Source organism: Etheostoma spectabile, chromosome 14, assembly GCF_008692095.1.
Source record: "Etheostoma spectabile isolate EspeVRDwgs_2016 chromosome 14, UIUC_Espe_1.0, whole genome shotgun sequence".
Taxonomy (NCBI): domain Eukaryota; kingdom Metazoa; phylum Chordata; class Actinopteri; order Perciformes; family Percidae; genus Etheostoma; species Etheostoma spectabile.
The window spans coordinates 23,086,492-23,100,682 of record NC_045746.1 but is presented as its reverse complement, the minus strand read 5'-3'; the positions used below and the strand labels follow the sequence as shown (position 1 = coordinate 23,100,682).

Genomic DNA, 14,191 nt, shown 5'->3' with positions numbered 1-14,191 from the left:
GTTGTCAGATCATTGTAGTGTTACTGTGTGTGTTTTGTCTCCTGTGTGGATAGCTGTTGTCCTTGTTTGTGTTAGTGTTCCTGTGTTTTCATTTGGATTTAATTTTTTGGGTTATTTTGTCTGCGCTGACAGTTCTCCCCATGTCTGCGCTCACCAGTCTCCCAGTGCCTCAGCTGACCGTGACCCCTAAGACTTTGCCTTGGTCAGGTACACCAGAGACATTGCCCTGGTCAGGCACCTCTGACCCTGTACCCAAGCTCCTGCTAACCAGTATCCCCGAGCTGACCAAGGAACCCACGGCCTCCAGAGGGGTATCGCCTTTGTGCTCGGCCGCCAGAGGAATGCCGCCTTTAGAAAGGCCACCAGGGGGATACTGCTTTTGTGCTCAACCGCCAGAGGGATATCGCCTTCGTGCTCGGCCACCAGAGGGATATCGCCTTCGTGCTAGGCTGTCAGAGAGATATTGCCTTCATGCTCGGCCACCAGAGGGATATCGCCTTCGTGCTTGGGCCGCCAGGGGATATTGCCTTTGCAGACAGCCTTCTGAAGAGATTTGCCTTTGTGCTCGGCCGCCAGAGGGATTTGCCTTCGCAGACGGCCTCCTGAAGGGATTCACCTTTGCAGCCATCATTTCCAGAGGCTTTGCCCTCGCCACTAGCCGCCTCAGAGCCCTCGCCGTCCTGTGTGGCCACCGGAGCGATTCTGCCTTCATTGTCGGCCGCCAGAAGGATTCTGCCTTCATCGTCCTGCTCAACCTCCAGAGGGGTGCCGCCTTCACCGTCGTGCTCGACCTCCAGAAGGGTACCATCTACGCCTTCCGGCTTGATCTCCAGAGTGCTACTGTCTACGCCGCCCTGCTTGGCACCCCTGAGGGGCACCAGAAGGGTCCGTCTTCGCTGCTGGCCGCTGCACTCGAGTCCTCGAGTGTCTACTGACCCCAGTTTCCGAGTGGCCATTGCCCCTGTTCCCTAGTGCCCGCCGTTCCACGGCCCCATGGACGTTTTGCTTTTCCTCCTCCTAAGCTTTGCCGCCCTCCTTGGACTGTTTTTTTGGACTTGTTTTTGTTTTGACTGTTGGGTCGTCCCTCCTCCGGGCCCCCTCGCCCTGACTAGGTTGTTTCTGCTTGCTTTGTTTTGGACATCTGGGATCTGTCCCTTGGGGTGGGGTACTGTTGTGGTTTGGGTGTGTTTGTCTTGTCTTATTGTGGTAGTCTGTTTTCCTGTCTTAATTTCTTAGCCTGGATTTGCTGTCTTTTTCCCTTGTGTCACCTGCCTTTTATTACCTTGTTACCCTCTGTTTTTAGTCTTTGTGTTCCCCTTGTCCGTTGTCAGATCATTGCAGTGTTACTGTGTGTGTTTGTCTCCTGTGTGGATAGCTGTTTTGTTAGTCTTCCTGGTTCGTGTTTGTGTTCTTCTTTTCTGTTTTTACTTGGACTTTATATTTTGATTACCCGTTTTTGCCTGCTTGTTTCCTGGACTTCTTTGGTTTTTGTGCATTTTTGAGTTTATCATTAAATCATTGTAACTATCCTCAGTTTCCGCATCTAATTTTTGGGTCCGCCAAACACCCTGGCGTACAATATTTCATCAGCGCTGTGACACCATCACATTTCCCACCCATGGAGCGCAAGCAGACAGATGTAACTGTTGCCAATGGATGTAGAATTCCAAGATAACATCAAATAACATTAAATAATTGCAGTACTTTTTAACAATATCTCTTAATACTCCTAATACTCCACACATCACAAAGAATTAAGTTTTTATATAGTTTTGGTGTGTAAAATCGCTAAAGTGAGTCTGTGATGTCAGGCACCCAGAGCACACAGAGGCACTGTGGTGACACACACACACACACACACACACACACACACACACACACACACACACACACACACCACACACACACACACCACACAACCACACACACACACAACACACACACACACACACACACACACACACACACACACACACACACACACACACACACTTGTTCCCTGATTATAGGGTTCAGGTTTTGTGGTGACAGTTCAGGAGTGCCCTTTCCCACACCAGAAGCAGACAAGCTATGTCGGTGGGATGCAATTTAATAATTGTATGCCACCACTATAGATCTAAGTTAGGCTACTGTCCTGTTGTCACTGCGCTAACCACAGCAGCAACATGTTGAACTTGCTGCCAGTATGTACACTCACCGGCCACTTTATTAGGTACACCTGTCAAATGCTCGTTACACATAATTTTAAGCAGCCAACTACATGGCGGCAACTCAGTGCATTTAGGCATGTAGACATGGGCAAGAGAAATCTCTGCAGTTCAAACCGAGCATCAGTATGGGGAAGAAAGGTAATTTGAGTGACTTTGAACATGGCATGATTGTGGTGCCAGAAGGGCTGGTCTGAGTATTTCAGAAACTGCTAATCTACTGGATTTCGCACAACCATCTCTAGGGTTTACAGAGAATGGTCCGAAAAGAAAAAACATCCAGTGAGCGGCAGTTCTGTGGGGGAAATGCCTTGTTGATGCCAGAGGTCAGAGGAGAATGGCCAGACTGGTTCGAGCTGATAGAAGGGCAACAGTGACTCAAATAACCACGTTACAACCAAGGTGGGCAGAAGAGCATCTCTGAACGCACAGTACGTCGAACTTTGAGGCAGATGGGCTACAGCAGCAGAAGACCACATCGGGTGCCACTCCTTTCAGCTAAGAACAGGAAACTGAGACTACAATTTGCACAAGCTCATCGAAAATGGACAATAGAAGATTGGAAAAACGTTGCCTGTCTGGTGAGTCTCGATTTCTGCTGCGACAGGCGGAGGTAGGGTCAGAATTTGGCGTTACAACATGAAAGCAGGATCCATCCTGCCTTGTATCAACGGTTCAGGTGGTGGTGGTGGTGTCATGGTGTGGGGAATATTTCTTGGCACTCTTTGGGCCCCTGGTACCAATTGAGCATCGTTGCAACGCCAAAGCCTAATGAGTTGTTGCTGACCATGTCCATCCCTTTATGACCATAATGTACCCAAATTCTGATGGCTACTTCAGCAGGATAATGCGCCATGTCATAAAGCTGGAATCATCACAGACTGGTTCTTGAACGACACTGAGTTCGCTGTACTCAAATGGCCTCCACAGTCACCAGATCTCAATCGAGCATCATTGGGATGTGGTGGTACGGGAGATTCGCATCATGGATGTGCAGCCGACAAATCTGCGGCAACTGTGTGATGCCATCATGTCAATATGGACCAAACTCCCTGAGGAATGCTTCCAGCACCTTGTTGAATCTATGCCACGAAGAATTGAGGCAGTTCTGAAGGCAAAAGGGGGTCCAACCCGTTACTAGCATGGGGTACCTAATAAAGTGGCCGGTGAGTGTATATATATATATATATATATATATATATATGGTATAATTTTATTTGGCATTCTTAGCACACAATTTTTGTTTTCTATTTCAGGAAACTGAGACAACTATCAAATTTTCATTTGATTGTAAACACATTCCACCAAAACTTCCTTCCCGAGGCTATTTTGCAGAGGCACCGTTGCTCCATCCAGCACTAAGCACCGCCCAAGACAATTATGATTGGTTCAAAGAAATGCCAATAAACCAGAGCACGTTTTTCATCCAGGGATGCTGTGTTGACTAGCCAGACCCTCCTCCGCAGCGATATGGAGGAAGAATTTAAACTGAACCATATGGCCTTAGCAATAAACAAGCTTTTCTTTAATCTTAAATTTTTTAGTTATTTTTTGTTATTTAAGATAAAACACTATTTCAGTTGCCCTTTTGATAAGAGGACACAGTTCAGTGTAATGTTACATCCTTACTTAACTCTCTTTATAGTTTCTGGATTTCAGAGTCCAGGTTTTTCAGTGTCTTTCTGTTCTTTGTCCACATATACGTAGAAACCACATATATGTCCGATTCATCTGCCAACCATTTTAGGGCTGGCCAAGGTTTGCCTTGGACCAGCTCATAGCTATGCTGCTATAACTTAAGACTCCCGGGGGACTTCCTTTGACACACTGATCTTCTCTCTCTCTGTATCAGTGTCTGTGTCCAGGCCACAAAGAACCTGGGTCTGTCTGAGTTTTCTGCCTAAAAGGTAGTTTTTCCTCAACACTGTCGCTCCAAATGCTTGCTCGTGGGAAATTGTTGGGTCTTTGTAAACAGTGGTGTGGTTTAGAACTACTCTATCTGTAAAGTGTCTATTATGATTTGATACTAGAGATGCACCGATTGACTGGCTGGTGACCGGAATTGGCCAATTTTCACGTCATCTGCCATGACCGGCAACCTGCCGGTCAGTCTGACATATGCTGATTTTATGACATTATTCATTTGTTCGCCGCATGATTTGCATTGCGCAACATCGGCACCACACGTGCACATGCAGGGTGTCTGGTATAGGCCTGTTGCAGCGCCACACTGCCGCTCAATCGGCTGTTTATGTTTATGATCATAAAGTTGTAATTATACACGGCTCTGTACAGCCGTGTACTCTACTGAGCTCAGGCGAACAGTCAGCCTCTCTCTCCCCTCTGAGCCTGAAGAACTGGAACATGAAAACCGCACTCATGTGAGTCCTGTGAAATATGACAGTATTTCACTACAGTTTATCGGAAAATAGCGTTGGGCACACAGACTTTGATGAATTTACTGTTTATCAGACCCCAGATAAGACAAAAAGCAAACGCTGCAATCCCTCTGCCCAAACCCAGATTAACAATTTCCTGTGCCCTGGGCAACAAGACTTAAGACCCCCCCAACAAACAATTACAAAGTCGCTATCATCAAGAGCATATAGCCTATACTTCCACATTAACAAATCAGGCTTCTGCATGGCTCAGTGGAGATGGATGTATTTACAATAGTCTCCGCATTTATAAAGTGCATTCAAGAGACAGAAAAGATGCACAAATGTTTAACATAACTATTTCCAATTAATCTTGGTTGAGTTAAGTTGGTTTTATATTGGACCTTGGCTATTAGACACATTCAAAAAATCTATTATGGAGTTTGATCTTCCAATATAAAACCAACTTTACCACGGTTTACTAGCTCGTCCTCGCTCGCTCTGCAGAAAGCTACAGACAACTTTTTGATCTGATTTATGATAATATTTTGATTGAACGGGTTGCAAAAATATGCATAGTTAGGAAAGTGAGGACTGGGTTTGTAATAGAGCCCGACTGACAAAGGATTTTTAAGACTGATACAAATAATTGGTTATTTAAAAATCCAATATGCTGATAAATCGGCCAATAGATATTTTAAAAAAAAACAGTGACCAGTTGCCCTAAAGGTTAATCCGGCCCAGCCTCTGCCACTGACACCTCGCTGGCCTCAGTAGGAGATGCTGCATTTAAAAAAAAAAGAGAGACGCTGTATTCCTCCGACACGCTGTATTGACATTACTGTTTAAAACACTTTTCAGGTTAGGGGGATGCATACCGTACCAAAACCAACATTAAAACGTAGTAATCTTCCCTAAGTGTTTAGTTTTGTTGCTAAACTGTGTGTAAAATGAAAAGTGACGTTAAATCATCTGTTTCAGGTAAAACACCTAGGGTACCGCCTATTTGCTGGATTGTTCAGAGGTAACCATCGGTAGCTAACGTTAGCGGATAAGCCTGTTGACAGCAACGGTATTCTTTATATTTATGCACAATGACAAATAAAGCAAACTTGCCAAAAGTGAACTACACGCTGTTTTCAGGTGGCATTACTGTTGATGTTCAAACAGGCCTGTGTGTGTTTTGAGAAATATCATTATAGGCCTATTGCAAGGCTATATTTATTTGATTTTTATTTGTCATTTATATTATTTTATTGCCATTACCTGTTTTCCCTGTTTTCAAACATAAGCCTAAAGAAGTTTAGTTTGCTAAATTTATCACATTTTTGTTGTTGGATATTGGATGTGAAAAGAAGGAAATGGTTCTTCCATTAATAACATTGCACTTTAGATGAGTGTGAATTTCCCACACCAGGGGTAATCTATATAGTTATATTTTATAGTGATTGATTATCTATTCAAAAACTGTGCTATGTTCTATGCAAAATATACAATTTTCTATTAAAGAAAAGATAGAAAATAAATATTTGTGTGTGCTGTGAATTGGTTAGAAAAAATCTAATCAGAATTGGCTAAAATTGGTATCGGCTGGTCAGACTCAATGAAAAATCGGAAATTGGAATCAGCCTAAAAATTGTAATCGGTGCATCTTTATAGAATACACATAAACACAGTCTATATGTATAGAAAGAAACACAGCCGCTGTAACAAAACAATGAGAAAAGGCGTGGCAACACAATACAATACAATAACAATACCAAACTACTGCTCCAAACTATCCAAATTACTTCCTCCTGGCATGACCTAGCCACAGCTCCTTAGCCTGGCTTGGCCACCGTGAAACGCAGATAGCTAGGATGCACTGACTAGACTAGGTCAGGCCTCGCTTTATCAGTTGTCCTGGATTTATGAATTATGCTTTTGAAAAATAGCCCCCAGGTATTGATGTCATACATGTTTGCTGCCTTCCTTACCTGGTATTAAGTTGGTCAGCCAATGAATGACCAGAAAGTTCACTGGCATCATGATGTCCAAGCTCTGAATCAGTCCCTGTTAGCAGAGCGGGGAGACCAGGAATTAGTGGATGAAGTTAAGTGTGAAAACAGTTATTAGAGATTATCAGCGGTAGAAGAAGTATTAGGTCCTTTACTAAAGTCAAAGTTGTAATATCATAGCAATAATAATGATAATCATAATAATAATATGTAGTAACACTTTACTGTCATGAACACATGACACAGTCATGACACATGAACCCTAACCCTAACCCTAACTTGTCATGATAAAACCGAACGACACTTACTAAAAAAAGCGTTATGTCGTAAACGTATATGATTTGTTTATAATGTTTTATGACACGTTTGTGACAATGTCATGTCACTCTTATGTCGATACCTTCAAGTAAAGTGTAATGTCTCTATTTTGCAATCGTCACATTGAAAAAAATGTCCCCACTGTGGGACAAATAAAGGTTTTCTTATCTTCTTATCATATCCTATCTTAAATCATCAAAAGTAATGGTACTTGCTATGAGCATTAACCAGTAATTAACTGCATGGTTATGCACATCACAGGACTTAAAAAAAAACCTAGATAGCAGATTAAGCCAGTATTTTTCCAGTTTCCAAACATTTAGTCTTGACTTGGTTTTATGAAAGCATTGGCACCTAAGTTACCATGGAGATTTATTCTGTGCAGCTAGCCTGCTCCAGGCTAGGCTAACAGCCAGGCTTGGTTAATTCTGGTGCTTTTCTTTTCAGGTATTCATTGTGCTGTTGGTTAAGTACTGTTACTATTTTAACATTGTGACCATTCTTTTTACAATTATTCATGGACAGTTGTTGCTACTATTATATTGAGTACTTCATCATACTTCCATAATTATGCACAACGTGTCTTCTTCATTTATGCATCCGCAAATATGTGATCCACTTCGCGGTCTGTTAAAGTAACACTAGATAACTTTTCCTGCTTCGGTCCCCCTGCAGGTTGGAAGTGGAATTGTCCCATTATGTCTCACTACACACACACACACACACACACACACACATATATATATATATGTAGGTACCACATTGGCCACTCCTGTTCATTCAAACAATATGTCAACATCAAATAAGGCTGAATTAAAAAGCAATTTTCCAGCAGTTTGCTTATCTACAAATGCACGACACGAATGCATGACACATTCAGGATACTTAAATACATTACAAATGTAGGTTTTTATACAGAAATATCTTAACAGTAGGCTATGAGGCTTAATACAGTTGTCATAAAGGTTGAAATTAGCTCTAGAAACCAAAACGGTTGTCACTCCCGAATGCGAGTTGAGTACAGATTTGAGTCGTGCATGCTGAGATTTAAACAGTTTACAGCATAACGTGTCATACTGAAATTTGTGAAATCCATGAAATAATCAACTTTTCTCATTACACATAATAACAGAAGATGGAAATCATTTCAAAAACATGTTAGCTGCTGGGATGATTGTCTGATTGCTAACATTAGCTCAAAATGCCATTCAAGTGACAAACTTTGTTGTGTTTGATTGCAAGCTTGTAGCTAAGCTAGCATTTTTCAAAAACGTTTTAGCTATCTATGATTGTTAGGTTGCTAACATTAGTGCAAAATACCATTCAACTGACAGCCATTGTTGTGTTTGATTGCTAGCTTGTAGCCAGCAGTGAACAAACTTAACTTAAGTAGGTCTATTTTTGTTGTATTGACATTACAATAAAAATTGACATCTTGTATGCTACTTGTTGCAAAGTGATACATCTTGTTGCAAAGTGACAGCGCAACTCACATCTTCACTTGTCGCAAAGTGCACGATTCAAATCTGCACTCGACTCACATCAGGGATGTTTTTGTACCGAGCTGTAAACATGTTTATTTCTGCTGTAAAGTTGGGATTTTTTAAATATGGGGTTGACTTGCGTCAATTGGCCACTCAGAGAACATTTTCCCCATCTTATTGCTATATTATTAATTACTAAAATAAAAAAATAATTAACCTGACACAAGCTGTCGTGTTATTTATACAATAATAAGCGGGATTCAACTGTTGTGCGGGGAGGCCCAAGAACAGAGCCATACCGCCAAATACAAATAGCAGATGAATAAATCTATTTTGACAAAGTGGTCCCTGACTGAAATGAAGCATAGCGTAAATTCTGGCAGGCCACAGAGTCAAGCTCAGCTATTATCTTAGCTCAGAGCTGACAGCACACCAGCTGATGGCTCAGCTGATTCCTTCTTTTGATTGGAGTTCCAAATAGCGCACTCTATTTAAACTGCTTTTTCCAGCCTACCATGCTGCATATCTCTGCTAGCGCTTGCAACCCACTTCCACCCCAGCTCCTCCTTTTAAATTTTTGTTGTCTGACTTAATCAATGTTGTGTCTCTGTCATTGATGCTGCTCTGTTCTGTACCCTTCGGGGATCCTTCACTGCTGCTCTCCCAGCTTAAGGCTTTCCATGTATGCACATGGAGAGGCAAAGAGGCCTCGTGCTTTCCATGTATGCATGTGGAAATGCGGGGAGGCCCCAGAACAGAGCCATTCCCCCAAATACAAATTGCAGATGAATGAATTTATTCTTGACAAACTGGTCCTGACTGAAATAACTAATAACTAATAATATTTTTTTATGGAGCCCTGTAACTTGTTGAGAAAAAACAATGTGGAAAATTCATGATTTATGGGATTATGTTTTTTTAAAGTATGGACAAAAAAATAATAGAAACTTATTTCATACAGATCATATTGTCATTGGTCTGTATTGGTTATCAGCCATAACTGCAATAATATTATTCGCTATCAGTATCTGACAAGATTTTCATATCGTAACATATCAAAATGGAAATTGGTAACATAACAAAACATATCAAAAATAGAAAAAGGGAATTATTTCAGTTCATCAAATGTGAATTGTTATAAGTTCTCTTAGTCTTCCATGATAATTAAAGGGTCATTTCAGTATTTTTCCACATGGACAATATTTTCCCATACACTATTGTCTAAGTGACCAAAGTGACCAAAAATCTTTGTAATTGCTCACGTATTAAGCAACACTGTAACCAGCTGCCACAAAAACAAGCTGCAACGTAATCCTATAGGGCAAATGCACATCGTCAGTTTCCATCAGTAATCCAATATGGCCGTTCCACAGTGATACTTACTTTCACCTGGAACCTTAGGAACCTACGCCAGGATCCTGTTTTAGGACTTTAGTTCAGCCTTCAACACTATCCTCTGCTGTAGAAAGCAGACAAGCTGTCTCAGCTGCACGTGCCTAACTCCACCTGCAGGTGGATCACAGACTTCCAGTCGGACAGGAAGCAGCACTTGAAATTGGAGAAACGTGCCTCAGACTCAAAGACCATCAGCATTAGTTCTCCTCAAGGCTGCATCCTTTCCTATCTGCTCTTCTCCCTGTATACCAACAGCTGCACTTCCAGTCACCAGTCCATCAGGTTCCTAAAGTTTGCCAACGACACCACCTTCATTGGACTCATCTTTGGTGGAGATGAGTCCGTCTACAGGTGGGAGATTGGCCATCTGGTGACCTGATGCAGTTAGAACAACTTGGACCTAAAAGCTCTAAGGACAGTGAAGATGGTTGTGGATTTCCGGAAGGACGCAGCCCCACTGGGCCTAAACACTGTGAAGTCTTCCTGGGCTCCATCATCTCCCAGGACCTCAAGTGGGAGCTGAACATCAGCTACTTCATCAAAAAAGCCAAAAAGAGGAAGTACTTTCTGCAGCAGCTGAAGAATTACCATCTGGTACGCTGCTGCCACCGCCAAGGACGGGCCAGACTGCAGCTGATCATTCGCTCTGCTGAGGAGGTGATTGGCTGCAATCTACCATCTCTCCAGGACCTGTATGCCTCCAGAACCCTGGCAGGATAGATTGTGGCCGACCCCTGTCACCCTGGAGACACATTTTTTAACCCTTATATTGTCTTCAGGTCAAATTGACCCGTTTTCCCATATCAATGTAACAAAATAACATGACTGATTCCACACAACACTCTTTGGCAAGTACAAATCTCTACTTTCATTAATTTTGGGGTGTCTGCAATTTTATAGCATTTGCAAAACAAATTGAAGTGTTTTTGAAATAGTATTGAGTAAAAGTTGACATATTCCAGTCTGGGATTATTCATCAACATACATTCCTTTACATAATTCCTAATTTCTGCTTTTCTAACTCAAACATTAGGTATAATTTCCTATAAATTAGGTTTATTGACCATAAATTCCCCAAATAACTGTAAAACTAAAGTGAATAAGTCACAAAAGTGGCAAACATTGAAAAAAAGAGTCAAGTGTTGAAAAAGGGGAGAAAATCATAAGAAAAAGTTACAAAACATCAATTAAAAAGTGTCAACAAAAGTGTTGATTTTCAATTTTGTTGGGAAGACAACACAAGGGTTAAACCCCTCCCCTCTGGCAGGAGGTTGCGGACCATCATCAAGCCTGTGTTGTAGATGTTGATGAAAGCCTTTTACCCTTGCACAGTTAACTATATGCAGTGCAGCCATCCATATGTTGCACATAGCACACATAATTTGGGTGAAATTAATGTAAGATGATTGCAGTGACACTGATCTGTGTTTTTGTTTATTCTTTCAAAAGAAATTGCAGAGCAGATTCCGAAAACAAATCCAGTGTGGCAGCTTTTTACACATTCTACTCCGAGTAAGGCTCGCTGCAACATCTGCACTATATTGGCAAGCATGGGAGCGGAAAAGGCAAAGACGAAAAATTGTTCAAATAACTTGTTCTTACTTGTTCTACCCCACCTGTTTTTACTATTTCTTAAATGTTGTATTTTTTAAGTTCAATAAATTTTCCTTTTTAAATTTAGACTTGTAACATTTGTTATCATCATTGTGTATTTTAATGATGTAAAATGAGGAAGTAAAAGCAATATTGGCTCAAAATATCTGCTCAGAAAAATTGGCAGCCCGTATCGGTCATCGGCACAAAAAAATCCATATTGTCCATCCATAATTTTGGCACAATGTTTCTGACCACAGTAGTGGTCATAGTGACTAAAAGGAATACATTTCCTATTTGGTTGGTATTAAATTACAAAGAAATAGTTGATATCTTGAACGATGATGTCAAAAGTCATGTGAGAACATGCTATTTTTAGGCACTTTATATGTATGGAACTTTTTAAAACCCCTCTTAGAAAACTCAACAGATCCTTCTCGAAGTGGATTAGCAGCATGTCAAGACTTTCAGGATGCCAAATTTGCAAAGCCTTTGTAATAACATTAAACGTGTTGCCGTTGCGAGGCGGGCAATTTGCATGTTTTGCCGTGACACAGGAAGCTGTTGTAACTTGACTTTATGTAGTCCAATCTGCCCCACATTTCATATGCTGGATAAGAGTACTGGCCAGAAGACACATACTTGCCCATATTTAGTCACAGCGGCATCTACTGACAACAGGAAATCAGCCATAATTGACAAAGATCATCCAATTTACATGAAATGCACATGTTGTGGTCTACACATTTAATTGAATTACACAATATACAACATGAGGTAGAATTAGTTTGTGTTCTCTAGCGCCACATAGTGGACAGAGTACATGTTACAAATTTTGCAATACTTTGTTTCCACTGCCACGCACTCGACCTAGAAACCATATCCATCTCTTGAGCGCAGGGTCAGACGGTTAGGAAATCCACAGCTGTACTAATGCGCCGGTAGCCCCAGCATGCGGGGAGGGACTAGGGCCATTCAGCACTGCTTGCTGCTTTAAGATTTTTTTTCTAAATAGTTTTCTGGCTATATTCTAAAGAAGAATTTTTTTTTAAGTTTAGCTTTTTCTTTCCTTGTTTTTCACAGTAAAAATGCTGGCAACACCTATTTAAATTTACAGGCCATACTGCAGGATAGGAGTGGAGACAAACAAATAATATATAAAATATTGAGAGCTAAGGTACCCATTAAGCCCATGGCTAAATTATGACATATTTGACAAATTAAACAATACAAACTTTAGAAATTGTTATAACTTAGTGCAGCAGGTGAAAAACACACCACGAAATTGGAAGATGTGACATCAGCTCAGAGTGGCAAAAACCATCTAGACACTGTTTATAGACTTACTGCTAAATAATAACCACTGACAAAGTATTAACTATATATCTAAATAGTGTTTACAGAGGTTTTACAAAGTATTTATTAACTATTATAGTCATCTGCTGCAATTTTACAATAACCATCCAGACACTGTAGAAGTTTACAAACCAATTAGCAACCCTCAACAACGTGTTAGGAATATGTAGTCCATCTATCGATGTTTCTGGATGTTTTAAAAATGGTTTCTTAAAGGTTTACAAACATTTTTGTAATCATTACTCGATGCCTAATTTAGTATAAGAGGAATATAATGTGTAACAATGAACTGTTAATTTACAACACTACTAATATTTTATTAATTATAATTTAATTGTTTGTTAACAGTAAAATGACGGTATGCAAACAGTTTAATTTAATAGTTAGTTTGATAGTTATGTTCATTTTGGCTGTATGGAGCTTTTACCTGAGCCACCCCTGCATTGTAGAGTTGGTATGTTCCAATTTGAGGGGTGGGCTTCAGGCCTATATAGTCTGGCAGTTGCGTTTTCTTGTGACAGAGAGAGCATGAGGAAAATCCATAGACCTTAATATTAAATTATTATTAACAAATATACAGTCAATGGGAAAACCTGAGTGAGTAGGGCGTAAGTCCGTTGGATGCCCCCAGTAATGACTTGTCTTTAGGTCAGTAGGAAACAGTGAGTTTTTTATAATGTGATCTTTTTGACTCTCACGTCACTTCTTTTTATTTTGTGAAAGTGTTTTGTTTTGCTTGCCTTGATTCAGTTAATTTCTGTATCACTATTTTGCCTCGTTGGCTTTACTTGGGGTTAACGATAAATATCCCATCTTATCAATGTCATCTCGGACTCACCTTGAGTGTTTTTCCACTTGCTCACGACTACTAGGTACAACTACCCACAACATTTACTGTGTTGTAAGTGGCATGTAATCAATGACAAAATTATGTTGTGTGGCAAAAAGCAAGCTAAGCAAGAATTATGGTTACTGAGTATTATTCTTTCTGTGACATTGGATGATTTACAATTACTCTCAAACGTATCATCTGGGTTCCCAAGTTTTGACGGAAATTAAAAGGAACGAAGGAAAAAGAAAAAAGTACAATATTACATCTGAAATGTAATATAAGTTTAATGCAGCATAAAATAAAAAGAGTTGAGTGCTTCAAAACTGTAGAGTACAGTATGTGAATGAATGTACTTAAACACTTGACTTTGGAGATTACAGCCTAACACACATGTAACATTCATGCATCTCATTTAAACATCGCTGCTTTCTCTAAGTTGTAATGTATTACTGTATTGTACTGTATTAACTTTTACAACCAAATATACTGCACAGGGAGATCACTTAAAGGTCCCATGGCATGAAAATTTCACTTTATGAGGTTTTTTAACATTAATATAAGTCCCCCCAGCCTGCCTATGGTGCCCCAGTGGCTAGAAATAGTAAAGGTGTAAACCGAGCCCTGGGTATCC

General features: G+C 40.6%; 2 protein-coding genes across 6 annotated transcripts in view; one reads left to right on the top strand and one right to left on the bottom strand.

The window, feature by feature from the left end:
• Positions 1 to 14,191, bottom strand: part of smad10a (SMAD family member 10a) — a 39,038-nt gene that overhangs the window by 22,323 nt on the left and 2,524 nt on the right. For 4 of the 5 annotated variants that reach the window (XM_032536289.1, XM_032536292.1, XM_032536291.1 and 1 more), the window contains exon 2: positions 6,562 to 6,637. The exons of the other annotated variant lie outside the window; for it this stretch is intronic. In XM_032536289.1, the coding sequence (XP_032392180.1) occupies positions 6,562 to 6,637 (76 nt within the window). The remainder of the gene's footprint in view (positions 1 to 6,561; positions 6,638 to 14,191) is intronic. 5 annotated transcript variants of the gene reach the window in all.
• The window catches only part of chtopa (chromatin target of PRMT1a), a 19,859-nt gene continuing 19,284 nt past the window's right edge, over positions 13,617 to 14,191 (top strand). The window contains exon 1 of the mRNA XM_032536298.1: positions 13,617 to 13,624. The gene's annotated coding sequence lies outside the window, so the exon portion shown is untranslated. The remainder of the gene's footprint in view (positions 13,625 to 14,191) is intronic.